Raw genomic sequence first — 22,619 nt, forward strand, 5'->3', positions numbered from 1 at the left:
GTGTATGGAGATTTCTGGGACACCCTGTAGATTTAACGAGCAAATACAGTATGTCTGTATATTGATTAATCTAATGCAAATACTTGTATATACAGAATAACTCATTTAAAGATAAGAAGTGTTACTTTGTTTACTGTTCATGCTGCATGCAGTCATGTTGATTTGATGTCACCTGCTGAACTTGGTGGAACTCGTGGTTGAGGAGACCATGCCTAGCTTCCAAGCAGGAATTCTGAGTTGTGGTGGCGTTTTCTTTGGTTTTGCCTGGTCAGAGGTCAGGAATTAGGAGTTACGATCTGTAGTCAAATACAGCATAGTGTCCCCCTGTGATGTCAGAGTGGCAGACAATCCTTAACTTCTGATGGAAATAATGAAAATATAGCACCAACCAACAAATGAGTACCAGAATCACAAAGCACATCATTCATATTTCAATATAAACATATTTCTTGGGGGCAGTGGTGGCTCAGTGGTTAGTTATTGCTCAGATGGTTGGGGGTTCAAGCCCTAGCACTGCCAAACTACTACTGCTGTTGGGTCCCCAAGGAAGGCTCTTAATCCTCTCTGTTCCAGGCGTGCTGTATTATGACTGATCCTGCTTCCTAACAAGCTAGGATATACAAAGAAAAGAATTTCACTGAGCTGTAATGTATATGTGACAAATAAAAGGCTGCTTAATGTGTGAGTGGGCTTTTCCTTTAATATATTTTATATTAAAGCTTCTAATGAACACACTACAAAATATAGGTTAGGTACAGCTTATTTTGCACTAGGTTCCACATTTTAGATATGCATTTTAGATATTTAGATATTTACTATAAGATATTATTCTGAGTAGTCAAATTTTGATTCTCCAGCCCACCTCCTCTTATGATTACCGCCATAAGCTTCCTGCTGAGCACATCTGGCCGAGAGAGAGAGAGAGAGAGAGAGAGAAGTGAAGAAACCGCCCAGCAGCACCACCACCACCACCAGCATACCAGACTTTTACACTAAATACACACGAACCGGTAAGTTATTCTCACTTGAACTAATCCATATAGCTACAGAGTGTCTCAAATAAATCAGCTGAAATACAATTTGGCGACAACTGCCTTGACTTGGCTTACATTTAGACACTTTTCAGTTGCTGTGAAATGGCGGAGGAAAGGCGGAAGTGCTAGCGTTAACATGACATCATCCAGCCCCTAGTAACAACTAACTTACAGCTAACTTTATACTGCTTTCTTCAGTAAAGTAACACATTTATAGCTTCTCAAAAATAATAAAAAAAAACCCTCAGTGTTGAAGATTTTTAACGGGGTTTGTACATAGTTTTAGAGTTATACTGAAAACTCGCTCTTGTACCAGGAAGCCAGTCGGGAAAACGATTCCTCTTGTATAGTTGTCACTAATTTCTGAATCTGGCTTTGTATACCATATATCATTTTTTTCATTCTTTAGTTTGGTAAACTAACATTTCACTTAGTTAGAAGTAAATTTAGGAAGTAGGCTGTGTCTGCCTTTAATGAGAAACAGGTCGTATCTGGACATGAGATCTTAACTTACAGAGTAATTAACCCTTTTCTGCCTATAATAAGGAGTTTACAGTGCATTCAGCTGGGTCTTGTCCACACACTGTATATATTTATTATATATTTTATATAAGCAGCTTATATACAGTCTAGGCTATATTTGCAGTTAGCACTCACAGGATTCTGCTCTGCACACTTGATTTTTTTTTTGGTTGCTTTTTTGCATTTACTCACTTTAAAACATCTTGTACATTACAATAATGTTAAAGTAGCTGACAATAAATGCTTTTACATTTAATATTTACGAGAGCGAATATTCATAAATAGTAATAATTGTATTTATTTATTTATTTATTTTGTGGTTTGGAAAATGCTGGAATATTTTCACATTTGTTAAAAGTAACACTCCTGTAGTAGTTCTTCACTACAGTGTAGTGCAATTTTCTTTGAATTTCACCTGGTATGTTTGTTGCAATCAAGTAAAAATCTTGTAGTGTGTGTCAGTGTATTTGGAAATAATATTTTACTACTTTTTAAACATTTGTAGAATATTTAACATTGTGTTGTTACAATATGCCGTAATACTATTACTGTGCAAAAGTCTTAGGCCACCCAAGATGTTTGTGTTTACAGGTATTTATCTGGGCATAAACAGTTAACTGTTAACATGAAAATAATTGTGATATATTATTAATATGCTATAATTCTATAAGGCTAACCAGAATTATTTTGATTTTCCAAAATCGTTCCAAATGTTACACATACCCCGAGGAGAGTTTTGTAAATGACTAATCTAAAACACTGCCACCTTTTGAATCAGGATATTGTGAGCAATATCATATAAAAAAAAAACTTTCTGAGATATGATGTTCAAAATTACATAAAGAAATTTGAAGAAAATGGGTAAGTTATAGAAAATGCAGTAGAAGACCCTGGTTATTTCCTAAATGGTCAAAGAAATGTGCCATTTTCAGGCAGGAAGGCAAAGTGTATGAGATTGCATTATACTAAACAGCTATGTTTCACCTCGATCTGAATAGAGTAAACTGTTTATGCGTACTTTCTGAACATGTTTGTTTGAGTCACACCACACGTTGACCAACGTGGCTGGTGCAAGAAAAGTCCCGTGGCTATATAAAGTTCATCATTACATATTTTAATAGATTTAAGTTCAACACTCAGCTAGTGTGACGCTCCATGCATACATGTAAAAGCAGCTCAGTGCATACATGTAACTTTGAATCCGATTACATGAGAATTTAGGTTTAGGATGAATATAAACAATTAATTTGTATATAAACAGTAAAGTTTTATGCATAGATGAGTCCAGTTCTGAGATTTATGAATCAAACCAGAATGCAGCTCAAATTTTACACATACATCATTTTACTATGTCAAATATAGATATGAACCCATAGTTCATATACACAGGTGCATGGCCTAATGATTGTGGTGTTGTTCCTCCACAACAGAGAATTTCCCTTGTGCCGTGGTGTTGGTGTTTGAGCGAGTTATCAACTACCAGAGCCAAACAAATTCAGTCAAAATATCCAGCACCATTGCTTATCCCCTGAAGATATTATTGTGATATTATCGATATTGTGGCGAAACATTTGGTGCATGATTGTATTAATGTGTATTTCAATTTATTCTAATTATATTTGTTGTTATTTCAAACAATTAACCATTTGCTAGTGAGATATGTTTTATACAATTTACAGTTTACACTTAAAGAGTGCATAATAAATATATATATAAAGAAGATGGAAGTTGAATTGACCCAGTCAAACAGAAACCATACATAAGTAACATTAAGACATTATTTAAAAGCAAGAGTAAACATATATATTGTATGAAAAATGATACAGAACCCACTTTGCTCTGATTTGGCTCCACTGAACGACATACCTAATACCTTCATGTTTCTTGAGTTATTACATTTTCATAGCAAATTAATCAACTATTTGAACTGAATCTCATGCAAAATTAGTAGGAACTATAATGGTCAAGCTTGATTTTTAAAATGTTACACATAATAAATAAGTCATAGACTTTGAGTGCACTGTTATAGGAAAATACTCAACAGCAGGGTGGTGTGATGTGGCCTGACGTGAAGCGGAGTTACTGATACCACCTCAAAGTTGATTATTTTTTTCCTATACCTGCATGTCGCAAAGTGTTTTGTTCCTCTTATACCACAGCTATATTTTTTTTATTCATTAAGGACAACGCATCATACATTTTATTCGTGTGTAGTTACATTTAATGTTGTGGAACAACCACCAAACAGGTTCCTGTTATTACTTATGTTATAACAGCAGCAGTCTCTCTTTTCCTTTTCTGTCCTGAAATTAATAAGACAGAACAAATGCAGTTTGCATTTTACCAAGGAAGTGCAGGTTGAATCGGCTTGTGCAGATTCTTATGAGTTTCACAATTATCAGCAAGTGACATTATATAATGCTGTTGAATGAATCTGAAATATGAATGGAAGTCTGCGTGGTGACGGCCATGCCCATAGTCCGCATAGCAAACTGGATATAGCTTTGTATCCATGTTATATTTTTAGCTGCTCAGCACAAACAGGTGTCGTTGTGTATGCCGTGTTTAGTCGAGGTTGCCACAGCAGCTGGAAAATGTCCGTGCTGAGAGGTTCAGCATCAAGTGTCCAGCGGAAACATTCCTAAAAAAACGAGGAGTCGAGTATAAATCCTGTTTTTTGCAATCATACCCAAGTTAAAGTGTATATGAAGTTCACTTGGAGATATTTAGCAGTATGCATTCTTTTTCATTTTTATGGACCATGTGTAACTCAGAAATCAACCTAAGAACTGAGCACAAGTATTATAGTAATGAAGATTTATTCTTAAACATTTATTCTCAAAGTGAAGCTGAGGAGGTTGGTGATAATCAGAAATATTGACAACCAATAGTGTGTGAGTATGCAGAATTATTATTAAAATTGGCTTGTAGTCAGATGTTGGACACAGCACAGAAAACATCTTCTGAAAAAAGAAGAAAAGAATTTTATGAAAATAGTTAAAAAAAAAAGTCATGGCATGTAAAAAAAATACTTTGAATGTAATTCGAAATGAACATAATGCTGAAAGAACGTACTGTAATTCAGTCTGTAAAATATAAAGGAGGGAAAGTAAAAACTCTAATTGTTGCAGTTTAAGAACGATTATTAAATACATTTTAGATTTTGGTATTAAGATCTGACTTAAAACACCCAGCCAATGTAAAAAAAAAAAAAAAAAGGAAAGAAGGAAAGAAAAAAGAAATAGGGTGTGTCAGTATAATTTTGCAGAATAAACGTTAAAGAATGCTTAAAAACATACGCTGTATATTTTTAGGTATCCCAGGAGAGGTGCATATGATTTAATGACGTAAAGACACACTCTTTCACCCTGCTGGGGTAATCTGTGTGGGTGGTAGCTAAATGTAGGGAATTTATTCAAGTAATCAGTCTCCCAGAGGATTGTGGGTAGGGGAGTGGGGCTGTAGGGGTATGCAGAGGTCGCCTGGTGCAGGTTGGGGCTGGTTTGGAGCTTTAGGTTCCTCTGGGCCCCAGATACAAGCTCAGAGTGGGTCTTAGTCAGGCCTTAAGCATCCTGTACATCTGCGGGGGCGTACATGAGTCATAGCCCTGTGTGTATGTGTGTGTGTTTCTCATTCTGCGTGGTTCTGCATTTTAATGTCTTTTTTTAATAGTGTTTGAATGTGTGCCCAAGCCATTGCACATTCTTGTCAGTACCATTATCTTCTCGCTGAATGTATCCATGTGAAAAGCTCTGATTGAACCTATTATTATACAAACCAAGAACTTCTCATTGCTCACACACATTGTCCAGTCTCAGTTTCTTTTTGATACACCCACAACCCACCCCCAGATTATTACACACAATCCTGAGTGTAAACTTTCCTCTCCTCCCACTCCTGCACACTCCTTCTGTCGGGGTAGAGAAAACATCCGATTTCCATTAGGAGCAGCTCCGCAATCCGTCTTTCTCATGCATTCCAACATATCAAATGCATTTTTTCATTGGTAGTCATACAATGGGGTCTAAACACACGTTTTTATCTCATCAGTTAATACTTCGACTTCTACCACAGCACTACTGAATTCACGACTGTGATTAATCTTAACTAACATGTTTTCACAGATGTTCCGCAACATTAAATGTAAATATAAATGGATACCAGGATTTCACAGATAGCTAACAAATTTATTCATTGTGATTAGTGTTTCAAATGGCATATTCCTCAGTAGTAATCACTAACTCCAGAAAAAGTTTGTTTTAGCATTGGATAACTGTTAAAATCTTGGACTCTGAGTTTAGGATCCAAAATAAAGTTGGATAAATTGGGAGTGCAGTTAGTGCAGTTGTGGTTTATTTACAAATAAAGGAATCAACATTTAAATTAGTTTTTTTTTCTTGTGACAAATGGCCAGTTTGGATTTCAAAGAAACTCAGACTGAAACTTGCTACACATACAATATACATAGTTATGTACCAAGTATAAAGCCTTTTAAAAGTGATGAGATGTGTAACATGTAGACATGAGTGTATGTGCTGTTCATAAGGTAAATGTAAAAATTAATAAATGAATAAACCCCTTTTTAAATGCTCTTTAAATGCTGTTGGTACCCTATATGCAAACATGCGATGCATAAATAAATGTGAAACTGTAAACTCAACTTAACTGCTGTAATGTTTAGATAAAAATTTGAGAAACTCTTTCATTATTTTTGACATAATTTGGAGGAACGTTAGTAAAATAATGGTTTTATTTTGTCTTCATATCACAGAAACAGGCTTTCATGAATATATTACCTGCCCTTTAGTCATATTAATTTACACATGCAATGGTCAATTCGAAGTGATTTTCAGGACACTTGCCCTATATTTTGTCTTTAATGCAAAATGGACAAGACGCAATCCTCTGTAGATGCTGTTACAACATTTCTTTGCAGGTGTTATCAGGTTTAAACATGTTTTTAGTCACTAACCTCTTGTAAGTTTGTAGATGTTTGGAACCTACTGCATAATTGCAAGGTAGTTGTGCCATGAATCAAGTGGCAATGGTTTAGTTATGCCACATTCTTTGCTGTTAGAGACCTGGTGCATATTCACGTTACTGAGCATGAGAATGTTCATGCCCAGTGGTCAGGGTGGTTTGTAGTTTCAGGCCATGAAGACGTGAACCCTATCATTATAGCAGAAAACTGTAAGAGTGTGTGATTTCCTCCATGTTCAGCTCCCACCCAGATGCTCACCACACTTTTCCGGGTGCTGTAGCCAGAACCATCCTTACTTCCCTTTTCTGTGGCACAAAAACTTTATTTACTTGTGCTGGAAATTGCAAAATTTCAGTTGTACCCCAGTGCAGTTTTTTTATAGGGAACCCTGTGTTGTTTCTACTGTACTCGATCTATGCCTTGTATTTTTCTGGACAGCATTCAGCAAGCTAATGGCTCTCCTCTTGAGTGAGGCAATCATTGTGTGTCTCTCACTTCCCCAAATGCCCTGAACTGTTTCAGAAGAAATTAAGGATACGAGAAGTGGCTTACTCCATTCGACTTTGGAAAATATTCACATTTTAATTCGATGCAGTTGGGGCTCAGGCATCACAGTTCAGTTTCTGATGCTGTCATATAAAAGCCAACACCCATAAGAATGATGTTTTCCTCAAAGTGTTTTTTTCTACCAGAAACGAAACAGGAGTGTCATCTTAGGCTTGTGGTCTAACGCCTATTGTGGTTAATTAATAAATCATCATGACTGTAAACCTAAAAAAAAAAGGCATGTAGTATGGCTGGTCATAATGAATAATGCCACAAAGTGGCAGTGGCAGTTTCAGTAGAGCCAGTCGTTTTTCCTTTAAACACACTGCTGTGTTGTTGAATTAGGAATATGTGGAGTCTAAATTTAATACATGATATTGTACAGCCCAGAATGCTCTGCTTTCTTCAGGGTAATGTCACTTACTGTCAAGTGATCCATATCATTATAGCAGAAACGGTTTTAAAACTGTAACTTCCTCCATGTTGGGTAAGCTTATGAGGAAATGAAGAAGAAGAAATATTTTATACTGATAGGACATTTAGTGTGTTTGGTTTATGAGATGATCCTTAATCAGTACAAGTAATAGAAATGGCTAAATTGTGTATATTAAGATGTTAATAGTGAAAAGATCAAAATAGTTTAAAAGTGACAAACATTTTTGATAACCCCAGCCTCCACCTTCTTTTATATCCTCTAAACAAAATCTGTTGATTTTGACTTGTCTTGTGATTTGGCTATAAACCCATGGTGGATGAAAACTTTTGCCCTTATCCATACAGTAATTACCTCCTTTCAGGAATGTAATTTCAGTTCCTGGTCACACAGGCCATTGCGAGTCCAACATAAGCCATTTATGTGTATGTAGGCAACATATAAATTTCTGTGTGTCTGACATGGCAGAGGAGTTGAGGAAGCAGAATTAATGGTCGTTTGCTCGACAGTGAATCGTATGATCTCAGGAGGGTGGGGCATCGCAGTAACTTCTCACAGATCAACGACTGTTGGTTGTGTTTTTTTGTTTGACTGGTCTGTTTGGAGCATAGCACTGTTTCCTCAGCTAATAAATGCAGTGAATTTAGTACGATGTTACACACACTCCAGGTTTAAGTGATTGATTGAGCATGGAATTGAGTTTATCTGACAACTTTGAAGTTAAATAGAGAAGTGTGTCACTGTAATAGCATAAGATTAAAACTTGGATGTTAAATAAAAGACAGATTGGCAGAGAGAGAGCTTTTTGAAAGGTCACACTACAGTCTTGTTAAGAGGGAAGAGGAGAGAGAGTGAGACAGAGAGAGAGAGAGAGAGAGAGAGGAGGGGTGAGAAAAGAGAAGCCGGATGAATTTCTTGTAAATCAGCATACCGCATGTCCAATAAGATTGCTTCAGTCGCCTGGCAGCAGGCCAGCATCAGAGGTATACAGAGTAAGAAGGAGAGAGAGAGCTGGAGAAAGAGAGAGGGAGGAGCTGAATTAACAGGACGTCGTGTGTGAGTACGCAAAACACACACGGACACGAGTGTAGAAACCGTGCATTCTCCCTCATGAGGCTGAAACGAATAAAGAAGGAAGAAACCACTAGGAATGAACGATTCGCTGCAGTTGCATAGCTGGTATGTTTTTCATCTCTTCTTTTCAGTTTTACTATTTTTTTTTCTATTTTTTTTAATTCATGTGCAGGTTTACTTCTTATCGCATGTTGTATTTCATATTACCCCTGCATAAATAAGCTGTTTGTCATTACCTGGTGTGTGATTATTATGTGTAATACACAGTATTTAGCATTTAAACGTGTGTGTGATTGTAAGTGTGCCTGTACACAAGAGCTTGTATTGTTTTGAACTTGACAGTATCAGGAAGTTGGAGAGATAAAATGCAGTTTTACTGGAGCTGCACTGAGGCATGACAGCAGAGTGATGGCTTAGAGGAAAGAGTTAAAGGTTTAATACAGTAAAGCATGCTCCTTGTGTGTTTAATCAGTCAATATATTTGCGCTGAAATGTCATGCAGGCAGGACGACTGTTTTTACAGTGAACGTAAATGTTCTGCAGCCCTCATTGTCCAGTATGCAGGGATGCCTTACTCCATGCAAATACGTCGTTTTTGGAGTAGTCAGAGCATGACGGTCACTGATTGGTCTCATCAGTGAAGAAAAACAGCAGCGCTTGCCATGCTATGTGGGCCTGTGCTGCAAGTTTGATTCAGATCAAAGGATAAAGACTTTGCTGGCAGAGGCATGCAGTTGCGGTGAGAAGAAAGAACATTTTATATCGATACAAGGCTGTGACATGATCACCCACATATTTTTCATTCTAGTTTATCACAGAGAGATCTGCCACTCCCACTTTCAAAGGTTGTCTCTGTACAAGTGGCATATGACCTAACATACACCTATTTTATACCCATAGCATAATACTGTTTATAGAACAGTGTAAATAAGAAAAAGATGGCTGCTAGGCTTCGGATTGCGTTTTGCATTAAAACAGTGGATACATGTGTGTGCTCTGTGTATTTCTACACATGAATCGGTACTCAGCAATGGAGTGAATGTGAGTGCTCAGTTGTTGTTGCCTGATGTTTGAAGATGTCATCTCCCGCCTTTTTGAGAGAGTTCAAAATGGAGAACTCGGCTTTCTGAAGCCAGTGAGTGTTTGGCAGGCTCGCACTCAGTTCATGTCAGCTTCAGAAGGAGGCCTGCTTTCTTTTAAATTGAAAGAGAAAGAGAGCGAGAGAGCAGAGAGAGAGAGCAGAGAGAGAGAGCAGAGAGAGAAAGTGGCTGAAAGAAGTCAAGTGAGGACGCACTGATGCAACATGCTGTAACCATTGTAATCTTTACACACACCTCTCGCACTGCCTATCATTTGGCCAACTAAATACTTCAACAACACTGTCCATTAATAATAACTTGTTTCTTTGTATCTTTGTGCAGTAAATATATCAGATTATTTTGGGAAGATACGAAATAAAAAAAGTTTGTTGTTGTTGTTTTCTTAGAGACTCAATCAGGAATTGATGTTAAGTGAATGTTATGGTAAGGACATGCGTTTGTGAAATTTTGTTTATCATAAATGATATATTCTTTCAGTTTCCTCAGAAATCTAGCCCTTTCCATGTGAGCTTTCCAATAATATGAATAAATAGTGCAATGGTTTTAAAACTGCTTCTCTAAGTAGGTCGAGACGCCCAAACAGAAACAAGAAGACGGGGCTCCTGAGTGGTGCAATAGAAAATCGTTCAACTTATCGTTGTGAGATCGCAAGTTCAAATCCTGAGAATGCCACAGCCATTCATGGCCGGGAGCCAAGGGAGCAAAATTGGCTGTGCTCTCTGGGCGGGAGGGACGATATACTCTCTTCCATGTCAATCACATCGGCACTAGCCAAATGTGGGCATCTGTGAGCTCAAGTATGCAGAAGAGAGTAGATAGTACTTTCTTCGGAGTGTGTCGCTCTGCCCCGTGATGCTGGTTTCACGTGTCTCAGAGGAAGCACGTGTTTGCCCCACCCTTCCCAGTTGGTAGTTGTCTTGTGACAACTCTTTCATGTCTACAATGTCTACAAAAATAAATTACTTTAAAATGAAAATGATAAAAAATAAATTCTAATAAATATAATCAATTCCAACAATCGTAAAATTTAAGAATTTAAGAATAACATCAAACCAGCTACTTCAAATCAGGAGAAGTTTTCTGTTTAAAAAATATTATGCTGCGATAGCTCAGAAAAGTTTATTGCGACATAATTTATAATGATATTGACATTTTATTGGCATATACCATTACGTATTTGTTAATTTAGATCGAAAGAGTAGAAGGTATCTGCATAGCAGGTCCTGTTTCAGTTGTCTTTGATTATAAGACTTACTGGACTCCAATCACTGTTTAAGCAGAGTTGGTACACTGGTACTTTTTGTCAAATCATGTCCAGCTCGTATCTTATTTCGCTCTTAAGGCCTAGCTATAAACCGGCCTCTCCGGCTTTGCCTCTGCCTCATCCAGTCACTTCCTCATCAACTTCACTGTCATCCTTTGAGGCCTCCGCTCCAACTGAGACAAGTGCTTGAGAACTGCGATCAGGTTTCCTCCTCACCAGGTGGCACAAACGTCCTCATGAGGCTCTGAAAGAACAGGCTATGAAAGAACAGACTAGCGTTTGTCCCTGTGAGCCAGAACACTGTCGGCGGTACAAAGTTCACAAGAGATTAGTAACTCCACTGGCTGTTGAAGTCGACAAGTTTTTATTACTGTGTCACGTCTGAAAGAAAATACTTGCCTGTGTAAGTCACCGTGACGAGCAGCAGTTAAAGAAGGCCAGGTGTGAAGGTGAATCCCTTGTCTGTTTGTTCCCTTCTTCCAGGTTCTGAAAGATGGCAGTGGTACAGAGGATCTTTAATTCCACCCAGCCCTTCTCCATGTCCACAAACCAGCCTAAACTCAAGGTCCACAGCTGCCATGCTTCCAGCCCCGAGCCTCAGTCTCCTGTCACCTCTGGAAAGGACGATAAACAGTACGAGCTGACGGATTATTCCAACTACTTTTTGAAGGTCATCTCTCATGGAACAGCCAAGCATGTAGGCACAGGACCTCTGGGCACCGAGAAGCCCTCCATCATCGCCCAAGCAGAGTGTAAGTATTTAATCCTTCTAATAAAGAGGCTGAAAAATGAAGCACAAAAGACTGACCTGTGGTCAACATTATTTTCTCTCTGCAGGTGAATCTCAGGACTCGCAGGAATTCTGTCCCAACAGCAGGTAGAGAACTGACCTATCACTGAAAGACAAAATAAATGAAAGTGCACTGGTTATTTTAATGGTTGATTCATTTTATTTCTTTCCAGACATAAAAATGTGTACAGCAACTTCAGGGCAGCCCTCCCCTTACCCCAAGGCTCGGTCTCTCACCGCCAGCCTAGGAAAAAACGACGGAAGAGACAGCGGCGGAGGGTTTCACAGAGGGAGGGCCAACAGAGGGATGGAGGGAGCGAGAGAGTGAGAGAGAGAAGACTCACTAGAGTGCCACAACAGGACAGCGGAGAGGTGAGATGTATATAAAGTGGTTATGGGTAAATACATTGTTAAGGGAAATCCATAAAACGAAAAACGAGTCATAAAACGAATTCCATGAAGAGCGAAGAGACAGACCAGGGTTTACACAGATAAGCGTAACAAGCAATAGATGAAACTAATTAATTGCCATGGTAACAGGGAACCATGAACAGGAAACATTGATAATGTAACGAAAGTGGCGAGGAAGTGGGACAAAATGAGACAGATGTATACATTTGGAAGGTGAACATGGACAGAATTTGGGTGGACATGAAATTCTTTAATTTTCTGTAGATGTAGTGTGAAAGATCCCTTTAATTTATGGTTCAGGTAGAGGATAGCTATAACAACCCTACTGTAAATTTGGCATGGAATCTCAATACTCCATGTGTCAGTGAGCAAATTAGAATGTCTAGTATAGAATACTACTGAATATATGTTTGAAACATGAAACTGCTTTATACTGTTGCCTTAACATTTATAACAGTTTGTACCTCATAACTGAGCACTAGAACTGTGTGTTTTTCCACCAGCTTGGAGAATGTAGCTACCTCAGCAGCAACAGCAGCAGTGCAATTAGCACAGAAAGTCTGTCTGTGCAGGAGACAGCGGAGCCGTCCTACTCCTCTCACCCAGGCCTCATTAGCACTCCGCTATCTTCCAAACCCTGGGAGTGCCTTTTCATTCCCCCGCATGGCCTGGTATCCTATGGCCAAGAGAGCGAGTGCTCGCTGGACCCCGACTCGCCGCTTATCAGTGAAGCCGAATGCAGCCTGGCACTTGTAGGCCTCAGGAACAACGTTTCACAGGCCGAGTGCTCCTTTGCCTCGGCGTTTGCCAAACAGATGGTCAGAGACGTGAGGGACAGACAAGAAGAAGAGGATGGAGAGGAAGAGACAGTAGAGAGCGACACAAATGAAGGCATCCTCTTTAAAGAGGTGTGTAAAAGAACAGGCTTGCGTGACATGTGTGTGAAGTGACACTTGATGTATCATACTGAAAAAGAATGGCCAACATTAACCCGTTGTGAATACAAATACAAATGCAGCCTGACACAACTACACACATGACTGCACAGTTAAATAGTTGCTGAATCGAAAAGTGAGTCACATACAGTAGTCATACTACTACATATAAGAGAGAGTGAAACATACATCGATAAAAACATCAGGCGCGAACGCTTGCATGTTTGTTCAGCGGTTTCCTGTTTTTCAGCTCTGAGAGGTTTCATGTTTATCTCAGTAGCCTAGTTCTGCTTACGGGAGTTTCCTCACATGCACCCCACAAAACACATGAACATTTATAGATTGTGATTCGCTCTTTGCGACTGCAAGCACCCTTTCCACAACGGTATAATGCAGTGAGGTATAAGTTTAGATGTGCTGCTTTTTGTGTCTGTGGGAATTTTGAGCTATATGTGTTATTATATATAGCTAAGAAAACAGTAAATTGACAAAAAATAAAATAAAACACTAGCATTAAATTAAATTAAAAAAAAAAAAAATACACCTAGATGAAAACTAGAGATAATTGCCACCAAACCTGAATTTGAATAAAATGCAGGTATGAATTATTTAACAATCCTGTGACTGAGTTTGGAAAATGACAGCTTGCTGAAAGTGAGTGTCAAGGATGTTACACAGTGTGCAGTGTGTATTTAGGAATTCCTCTGGAAAGATTGAACAGAATTAATGTTACTAAATCCAAAATTAAAATATAAAAACTAAAAATACATTTAAATAAATAAATAAATTCTGAGTTCTCCTGAGGTGTTTAAACTTTACTGATTTATTTCCATGAATGTCCACTTGTTGTAAAACTAGCAACTTTTGTATAAGCCAGACCTTGTCCCATGTGTGTTCTTGTGTGTGTAGGAACTACAGCCACAGGACTATGAATATCGAGAGGGAAGGGATTACGAGCTCTGTGATTTACTAAAGCAAGGCTCGTTCGGAGTCGTCTACAGCATCAGAGACAAATCCAGCGGCTTTGTGTGCGCTGCCAAAAAGGTACTTCTGAATGTCGTGTGCCAGTGTGTATATGTGTGTGTGCAGGTCCTGCCTGTGTGTCCTTACCTCCCTCTCTCTGTTCTGTTTGTTAGGTGCCGTTAGAACGTTTCAGAAGTGAGGAGGTGGGCTCGTGGAGTGCCCTCCAGTCTCCTCACGTGGTGGAATTTTTTGGATTTGTCCGAGAGGGTCAATCCGTCATCTTGTTCATGGATCTCAAACCTGGTACGAATTAAGGCCAACCCCGCCCCTAATGTGTTGTAGCGTTCCGTATGAATTGAGTCGTGCAATTAGTCGAATTTGCATTTTGGAGACAATATTATAAAATACACACACATACAGCAAGGTCTGAAAGCAAGGACACAAAACCAGGAAGTCATCATTTATCAAAAACTAAGATATTTTAGCTTTGAAGCAGTGCCAAACTTCACTTTGTCCTGACTCTCCTCTTTTTCCCCTTCTTCTCTCCTCCTTCGTCCTCCACCTCCAGGCTCTCTGGGGCAGTTGTTGGCAGAAAGGGGTCGCCTGCCCGAGGATCTCTCCCTGCACTACATGTGTCAGGTCCTGGGGGCACTAGAGCACCTGCACAAGAGACGCATCCTACACCTGGATGTCAAAGGTACAACCTAAAAAAACAAAGCAGGATAAGCTGAGCCGAGGTGTGAAACGTATATCAATCCTATGATAGAACCTTTTAAAAATAGATAAATGAAATACTTGAGATGGATTGTTATAGGATAATAATCAAAAACGAGGCGGGGTGATGCGGCCTGAGTTACTGTTAATACACAGAAGTTGATCATTTTCCACTAACAGTACAATTTTATTATTTCTCTTATTTTTTTATTAATTAAACGTATCTGTTTATAGTTACAGTTATTGATAGGTAATTTGTCCACAAAACAAGTTAGTTCCTGTTATCGCTTAAGTTATAGCGTCTATAAACAGTCATTCCCTCACCAGCCCTTTTTTTCTGGTTACAAAGTGCTGACACTGGAGACTCCTTCCATAAATTCTAAATAAACATTTCCTTACAGAAAACATCACCACATTAACAATTACAGGCTTTTATTTAAATTTGTTTATGTGAATAGTTGTTTCGCTAGAAATGATAATGTATTAGAACAAGCACATTAATAATCTTATTCTGACCAATAAGAATTCAAGAGAATTTAACAATGATGTGGTCTAAATTTGGATATTGACTCATTTTGCGTTATTATCATCAGTTTTGGAACATTTGAGTGTGTGAAACGGTTAATTTGTCTTTAAAGATATCAGAGCTTCCAGTTTGAAACTGAGAAGTTCATAAACAGATCATACCGAAAAGGTGTGTGTTATGATGGACACTAGGAAAGCAGTCAGAGATGCCATGTGAGATAACTATAGCTCACTAATATTGCCTTGTTGGTTAATGTCTTAATATGAGCATGATCAGAATTTCAGCCACTGATGATTTATTTTAAAATGCCACTGTAGTGTGGTATAGTACTAAAATTACCACTGTGATGAATATCTGTTCCGATAAAGTCAGTTTAACTGAGATCAAAAATCTGCTGTTATTAGAATAAAGGTCTGAGAGGTGTTTGAGATGAAAAGGTTAAAAAGGGGATGATGTTATTATAATGTAACCACACTTCAGTTGTTTTGTTCTGTGGCTTGGCTTTTTTGGTTTATTGGCTTTTCAGAGGAATCGGGTGGGGCACACAATGCAGCACCTGTGGCGAGAAAGAGGGCAGTCCGATGTGTGTGTGTGTTTAACAACGACAGAGTGAGAGAGAGAGAGAGAGAGAGAGAGAAAGACAGAGAGAGAGAATGTGTGTGTGTATGTGAGTGAGACGAAAGCTGGGAATTTCCCAGAGTGACTCATGAAAAGTGCAGAGGGGAGGGGGGATGAGGTGATATCGACAGTCAAAGGAAAATGAGCATAGACATAGAGAGGAGCCGCTTGTTAAAAAATAAATAAATAAATAAATAAATAAATGTGAACACATGGATCTATAATATGAACAGTTCAGTCTTCAGTTCACACATTTGAGAGAATTTGGAGAGAATTTTTAGGAAGCCAGGAAACTGGCTTTGCTCTCTCTTGCGCTCTGTTTTCTGGAGCGCCCCCTGGTGTTCGTCTCAGTAAAGAAATGATGAAGGAGATGTTGTTTGTGTGGGCCATCAGATTTATACTGTAGTCCAGTCACGGCATGGAAACCGAAAGCGCTTTTTTCACACACCTTCCTGGAACAAACCACTGACTGAGCAAACCACCTGCTTTCTGGGAAGAGTTTTGTTGCCTGGCAGTCCTCTTTATTACCACAGTGTAATCCTGCAAAAGTCTTTGATTTACTTGCCGATACAAGCTGTCACTGTGTCAGTGACCTTGATGCACAAACACTTCAAATTAAAGACAGCTTTAAGCGCATCTTTGTTAGTTCATTTCTTTCGTCAAATTGTGCTCGATTCATCAGTATCACCTAAAAGACCTTAACAGTGAGTAAATGAATGAAACGTTCTATTTGAAAAGTTCTGTTTTTAAAATCTGTTATCTGTGTTTTCAGTGGATAATGTGTTGTTGTCCGAGGATGGGAAAAACACATTCTTGTGTGACTTTGGCGAGTCAGAGCGACTAGACCTATATGGATTCAGTCCTTTTCAAGGTAAAAACTTTAATAACAATTAAACATTAAAAACACTGAGTGAAAACCATGTTGCAGTCTGGATGACCAAGCATGCCTTTGTGTGTGTGTGTGTGTGTGTGTGTGTAGCTCTGAAGGGGACGGAGACTCACATGGCTCCTGAGGTGGCACGTGGAGAGAAGCGTTGTGCCAAGGTGGATGTGTGGAGCAGCTGCTGCATGCTATTGCACATGCTCAACGGCTGCCAGCCATGGACACGCTACTACTCCCGCCCTCTCTACCTCAAAGTAAGTGTAATGCCAAGTGTTTCATTTGTTTATTTATTATATGAACAGTAAGCTGTTTTCTCTTTAGTTATGAATTAGTGAGCATGACAACACACATTTGTATTCAGTCCTTGTGAGTCTTGCTGATTGTGGTAACTGTGTCGATGCAGATAGCTGAAGAGCCGCCACCTCTGAGAGAGATACCTCCCAACTGCAGCCCTCATACTGCTGATGTCATCAAACGGGGACTGCAGAGAGAGCCGAGCCGAAGAGCCTCAGCCAAGGATCTCAGAGTTCAAACAGTTAAAGCACTTAAACAACGTAAGCTTATGCATATACACACTTCCCATAACACCCCACACTGCATGCACACTCCTATTGATTATATGTATGTGGATTTTTTATTACATATGTATAATTTCATGTCATAAACCAACAGGGTACTAAAACAACATATGTATGATTGATTATTTTTCTCTAACTGCATGCCCCTTATGCCAGATCCCCATGTAGAACAAATCCCATCCATATAGGACTCTATATCCCTATGTTCACACTAGCAAGCAACAGGTGATCATTTATTTTCTGTGTACGTGCATGACACAGCAAGCAACATTTGATTTGAGATTTTCTCAGTTCTATGCAAATTAGGTATGACTTAGTAAAGCGACAAATCCAAACGATGTTATATACTTTAATAAATATAGTGAGATGAAGTGAAGTGACTTGTGGCCAAGTATGGTGACCCATACTCGGAATTTGTGCTCTGCATTTAACCCATCCAAGTGCACACACACAGTAGTGAACACACACACACACCCGGAGCAGTGGGCAGCCTTTTTTTGCTGCGGCGCCCAGGGAGCAGTTGGGGGTTTGGTGCCTTGCTCAAGGATCTCACCTCAGTCGTGGTATTGAGGGTGGAAGAGAGCGCTGGTCATTCACTCCCCCCACCTACAATCCCTGCTGGACCTGAGACTCGAACCCACGACCTTCAGGTTCACCTCCGACTCTCTAGGCCACGACTGCCCAAAATATGTATCAAGACATTATGAAAAAGCTTTGAAGGAAATAGCAGAGATCATTGGTGCCTCTGGTGAGTGTAACTAGCTAGTAGAGGTATCATGTTTGCTAATGTAGCAATGAAACTAGTACAAAGAATAGCATGACATACAAATCAAATGACCGATTAGTGCACTGTTTAATTTGTGTTTAATGCAAGCAACGCCCACAAGAGATGAACTACAAGTGACATTAGAAACTTGTGACTAGCTAGTGTGAACATAGGTGTAATATCATCACTGTAGTTCTGTAATCTTCACTGACTGTTTGTGTGTCCCTGCAGTGGGAGGTCTTCGGAGCCCAGCCAGGGGAGGAGCCTATCAAAAGCCATTTGGGAAGCCAGAAAGGTGTGTGCCCAGCCCCTTCTCCGATAGCTCTGTGCAGCAGTGGATGGGCCCAGGGCAAGAGTGGAGAGAGCAGGCTGGACTGAGAGCTGAGCCAAAGTGCCATAGACAACAAGTGGAAAAAGTGGATGCTGTGAAGGAAGAGAATGACAGAGAGGAAGAGATTGTGCTGAGAAAGGAAAGTTATTTTTCTCCATCTTCACCACTCTACTTTCATTTTTCACCCCCCGAGTCCTACAAACCCACAGAGCAAGAGCTTCGCAAACTCGAGAGGGGTCAGTCTTCACTATAACCTTAATGTTTTTTTTAACATTTTTCAAAAATTATTTTGAATCAGAACTACACAAAACATTTGAAATCTTCTTGTTATTCAATAATAGACTAATTATTTTTATATCTTTTTATAAACATGAGCTCTCTTATTCTCTGTAGAATTTTTCCTGAGCAGTCTGTCTCAGCCGCACTCGGCCGAGCTGCAGGAGCAACTTCTTTCCTGCCTGGGTAGTGACTGCCTTTCTAGCAGAGAGCCAGGAGACAAAAAGGTAAACACACATACACACACACACACACACACACACACACACACATACACCCTTATGTAAGCAGTGCACCAGTGCGTCAGGCCAGTGCGTGGTATGAGGAAACCCAACTTATCACTTGCAGATTAGATTACTCAGAATTAGTGCAGATAACAGTAACAATTCAAGTTAGTGTGTGTGTTTTGTTATGGTGTTTCTGCCTGTTACCAGAAAACTGTAGGAGGCCTCATTTCTCATGAAAACTCTGAAATGAGTTCATTTCCTGACATACCAATTCTTTTTGGTATTAGCTAATAATTATTGTTGGGTTCAGATGCTTGTTTTTACTTCGAAGCACATGATTCCGCATATAGTGAGACTTGTCATATTACATGCGTCTAGTCAATAAACAGTGTGCACTTCTGCATTCCTTCTCTCTCTGGAAAGTCCACACTTCCTCAAACCTTTAAAATCCTTGTCCTCTGATAGTTGTTTTTTATCTCTGAATTTTGCATAAAGGTCTGTCTACATAAGGGTCATCCTACAGTTACATTGCTAAACTGAATGAGTGATACAGTTTTGGTCATATTTTTAAATTGAGAATTGCTTTTGAAAACATTGTGATATATTAAACAAGTTCCTATAGATCAAAGCCCATAACATATAGTGTTTAATGACATTAAAATATTTTGACTTTTAAAAGTGTTACCAGGTTTTAAGAATTTTTGTATTTTATGGAATGAAATAGAAACTAGTAACCTTATATATACATACATACATAGTAAAACAGTTTTACTTCTTTAAAAATCCACAAGAGCTCAACTACAAGATCGTTGAAATAGAGATGTTGTAACCCAGCATAATTTCTAAAGAAGTTTTGAACTGTTATTTCAGAAAAAAATGTTAGAAAATTAGGTTTTGATCAGATATGTAATTATAAAGTAAGGAAAGACGGATCTGCTTATTAAATTCAGTGCTACTGCTGCCTGTGAAATTTCATGTAACACAATAATAAAAAAAAATTACTTTGAAACGTGAAAAAACAAAGAAGCTAAAGCTTGTTGTAAATAGTGCATATAATCTTGGATATTTTATTGTGATTTATTGGGAGTTAAAGTTGTTTTTAATGCTTCAGTGGCATTTGCCACCACATTTGTCGTAATGCCATGATCTTATATGTCGTCTTTCCCTCTGTCTCTCCTTCTTTTCCTTCTTTCAGGACTCTGGCCGCTGGTCACTTGGCCCCGGGGACGACCTCAGCTCAGGTGTATTTTCCTACAACAGCCAATCGGATGGCCAGAGCTTCAGTATGGATTGGCTTGGCCCCGTCCACCAGCCCCCACCTCGCTGCTTTGAGGGTGAGTGATGAATCACCTGATGAGATGTTAGATTTAGGTTTAGAGAAATGAGTTTAGCACATTATGTCATACACTTTAGTCATATACCAAACTGACATGTTCTTTCTGTCCATGCAGGAGTGGATGTTTGCATCAGGGACTTCAATGGACGATGCCTCCGTATCCGTGAAACCCGCCGTGTAAAAGTGGGTCACATCGCTATAGGAATCAGTGATCAGGTAATTGGACAGTGTGCACAAAGGAGTTCAAAATTACTGTGTCTGAATGTGCGTGTGTATGTGCTGACATGTGTCTGTGCTCATCTCTGGCAGATCTCAGAGAGTGTGTTCAGTCTGCAGAGCGAGGACGGTTCTCTGGTGCCCCACGATAAGCAAGTACAGGAAGCTGGCCTCTTCCTGCGCTGTGTCCCCGCCCCTGACCCCGCCCATGTCCCACGGCACAGTCAAGGCTCCTGCTGCAACATGCCATGGAGCTGGAGGATCAAGGACGGGAGGCTGGAGACCAGGGACTGATGTCTTTATTATTTCCTCTGCTGTCTATCATTTTTAAATCTCACTTTTATTATCTCACTGCGTGAAAACTTCTCCCATCTTCTCTCAGTTCAACTTAATTGCTCCCATCTTTCCATTGATCCGCCATGTTTTTTATTCACCTGCTGTATTATTTCACGTCTGCTCAACTGTGCCAGTGTGTTTTGGAATGATTTTATCCACCTCTTCCAGTATTGCAGGAATGTATTGATTTTAAATTTTTAATGTGAAATGTCTTAATGTTTAAATATCTCTTTTACTGATGCCATGATACATTTACAAATGAATGTTTATACATGCTAGGAATTGCAACTCATAGACAAGCATCTCATCACTGTCCATCAAAGACATTACATATAATTTCATTTCTGATCAGGCAGACCAGAGTCATTTGTATTTCATCATATAATATATTATCTGCTGTGCATTATATTTACTTCCTGCCACAATGTGTATCACTGTACAACGATCTGTACAACAATAAACCCTATGATATATCATTCCTCAGCTGTCATTATTGTTTCAGGCCTCTTTGTTGGGATAAATTAAGTGATTTGGCAGTAAAACACATCTGGATATTTTTTTAGTAGCTATATGATTTTATTTAATATAGCAGAACGTACACGGCTCTCCGGGCAGAAAATATTCTTTGGTAATCATGTTATTATGATGTAGGGTTTGGACCTGGTGGATCTTGCCACACATGGTGGCAAATAGTGGCACAACCTAATTATATTTAGGACCAGGTTGCATTTGCAGAATATCTTGTTTCTTTTGTGCAAAATGCATATCTACAGCTTCAAACTTGCATTATAGTTTCTGTAGCTTGAGGAATTTGGTAAAAAAAAAGCCTATACCGCCACAACGACAATGTAATTAATGTAAGCTACAATGTAAGTTACAATGTAGGCTGAGTAGAAAGCCACATGCACCAAATCTGGGAAACTACGTCTGGGTGCTGACTCAAATGAAGCCTGACTAAAGCATATATACCACATATTCTTTTATCCATATATATTCATACATTATGATTCTTTACTGGAAACAAAGTCAAGTGTCGATCTGCCACCCAGACAGTGACTAATTTTAATACATTGATTTATTAGGAAATTCTATAGTGGTTGTTCTGATATTCAGTTTATAGTTAATTAAACATGGGGTAACATATTGTGCATACAGTGCTTTGCATAAGTATTCACCCCTCTTGAACTTCTACACATTGGTAGTGTTACAGCCCGGATTGAAATTGACTTAATTGGGAATAATATTTGACGAATCTAAACAAAGTCGTGCATAAGCTAAACTGCAGAGAATATCAATATACATGTTTTTTTATACAAATAAAAAAACATAAAAGATGTGATTGCATAAGTATTCACCCCCACTGCTGTGATACCTCTAAATCAGTTTTAGTGCAATTCATCATAAGTAAGGAATAAAACACGATAGGGAGTACTGCTATAGGAAAACAATCCAATTTATTGTTTATTTCCTTATTACAGACTTATGCCACAGCTATTTGCCAGTGGTCACATGAACAACACTTTGTGCTTTTTAACCATTATATTTAATGTAGTGGAATGGCTGAGAAACAAGTTAGCTCCTGTCATCACTTAGTTTATTGCAGCTATGACTACTAGTTCCCTCACCAGCACTTATTTCTCTATGATTAAATGTTTTTCTTTGTTAAATAACAGCATGTTTTATTAATCTGGTTGGTATTAGGTTTAGATTATGTGGAGCATCTGCCATACAAGTCCCTATATGTGTTTTTACTATGGAA

General features: G+C 38.9%; 1 protein-coding gene across 2 annotated transcripts; it reads left to right on the plus strand.

Moving 5' to 3' along the window:
• The first annotated feature begins 874 nt into the window (after window positions 1-874).
• map3k14a (mitogen-activated protein kinase kinase kinase 14a) lies at window positions 875-21,336 on the plus strand. Of its 2 annotated transcripts, none has more exons than XM_026916708.3 (16): window positions 875-1,010; window positions 11,438-11,706; window positions 11,792-11,831; window positions 11,918-12,116; window positions 12,659-13,063; window positions 14,000-14,134; window positions 14,227-14,356; window positions 14,622-14,750; window positions 16,684-16,782; window positions 16,891-17,048; window positions 17,198-17,348; window positions 18,370-18,705; window positions 18,863-18,972; window positions 20,168-20,306; window positions 20,424-20,524; window positions 20,618-21,336. In XM_026916708.3, the coding sequence occupies exons 2-16, from the start codon at window positions 11,448-11,450 to the stop codon at window positions 20,816-20,818; spliced, it is 2,592 nt and encodes an 863-aa protein (XP_026772509.3). In that variant the 5' UTR covers window positions 875-1,010; window positions 11,438-11,447; the 3' UTR covers window positions 20,819-21,336. The 2 variants fall into 2 exon arrangements, with proteins under 2 accessions (XP_026772509.3, XP_026772510.3); XM_026916709.3 differs by lacking the exon at window positions 875-1,010 and adding an exon at window positions 5,030-8,695.
• Window positions 21,337-22,619: the final 1,283 nt, after the last annotated feature.

Source organism: Pangasianodon hypophthalmus, chromosome 13 (assembly GCF_027358585.1).
Source record: "Pangasianodon hypophthalmus isolate fPanHyp1 chromosome 13, fPanHyp1.pri, whole genome shotgun sequence".
NCBI classification, from domain to species: Eukaryota; Metazoa; Chordata; class Actinopteri; order Siluriformes; family Pangasiidae; genus Pangasianodon; species Pangasianodon hypophthalmus.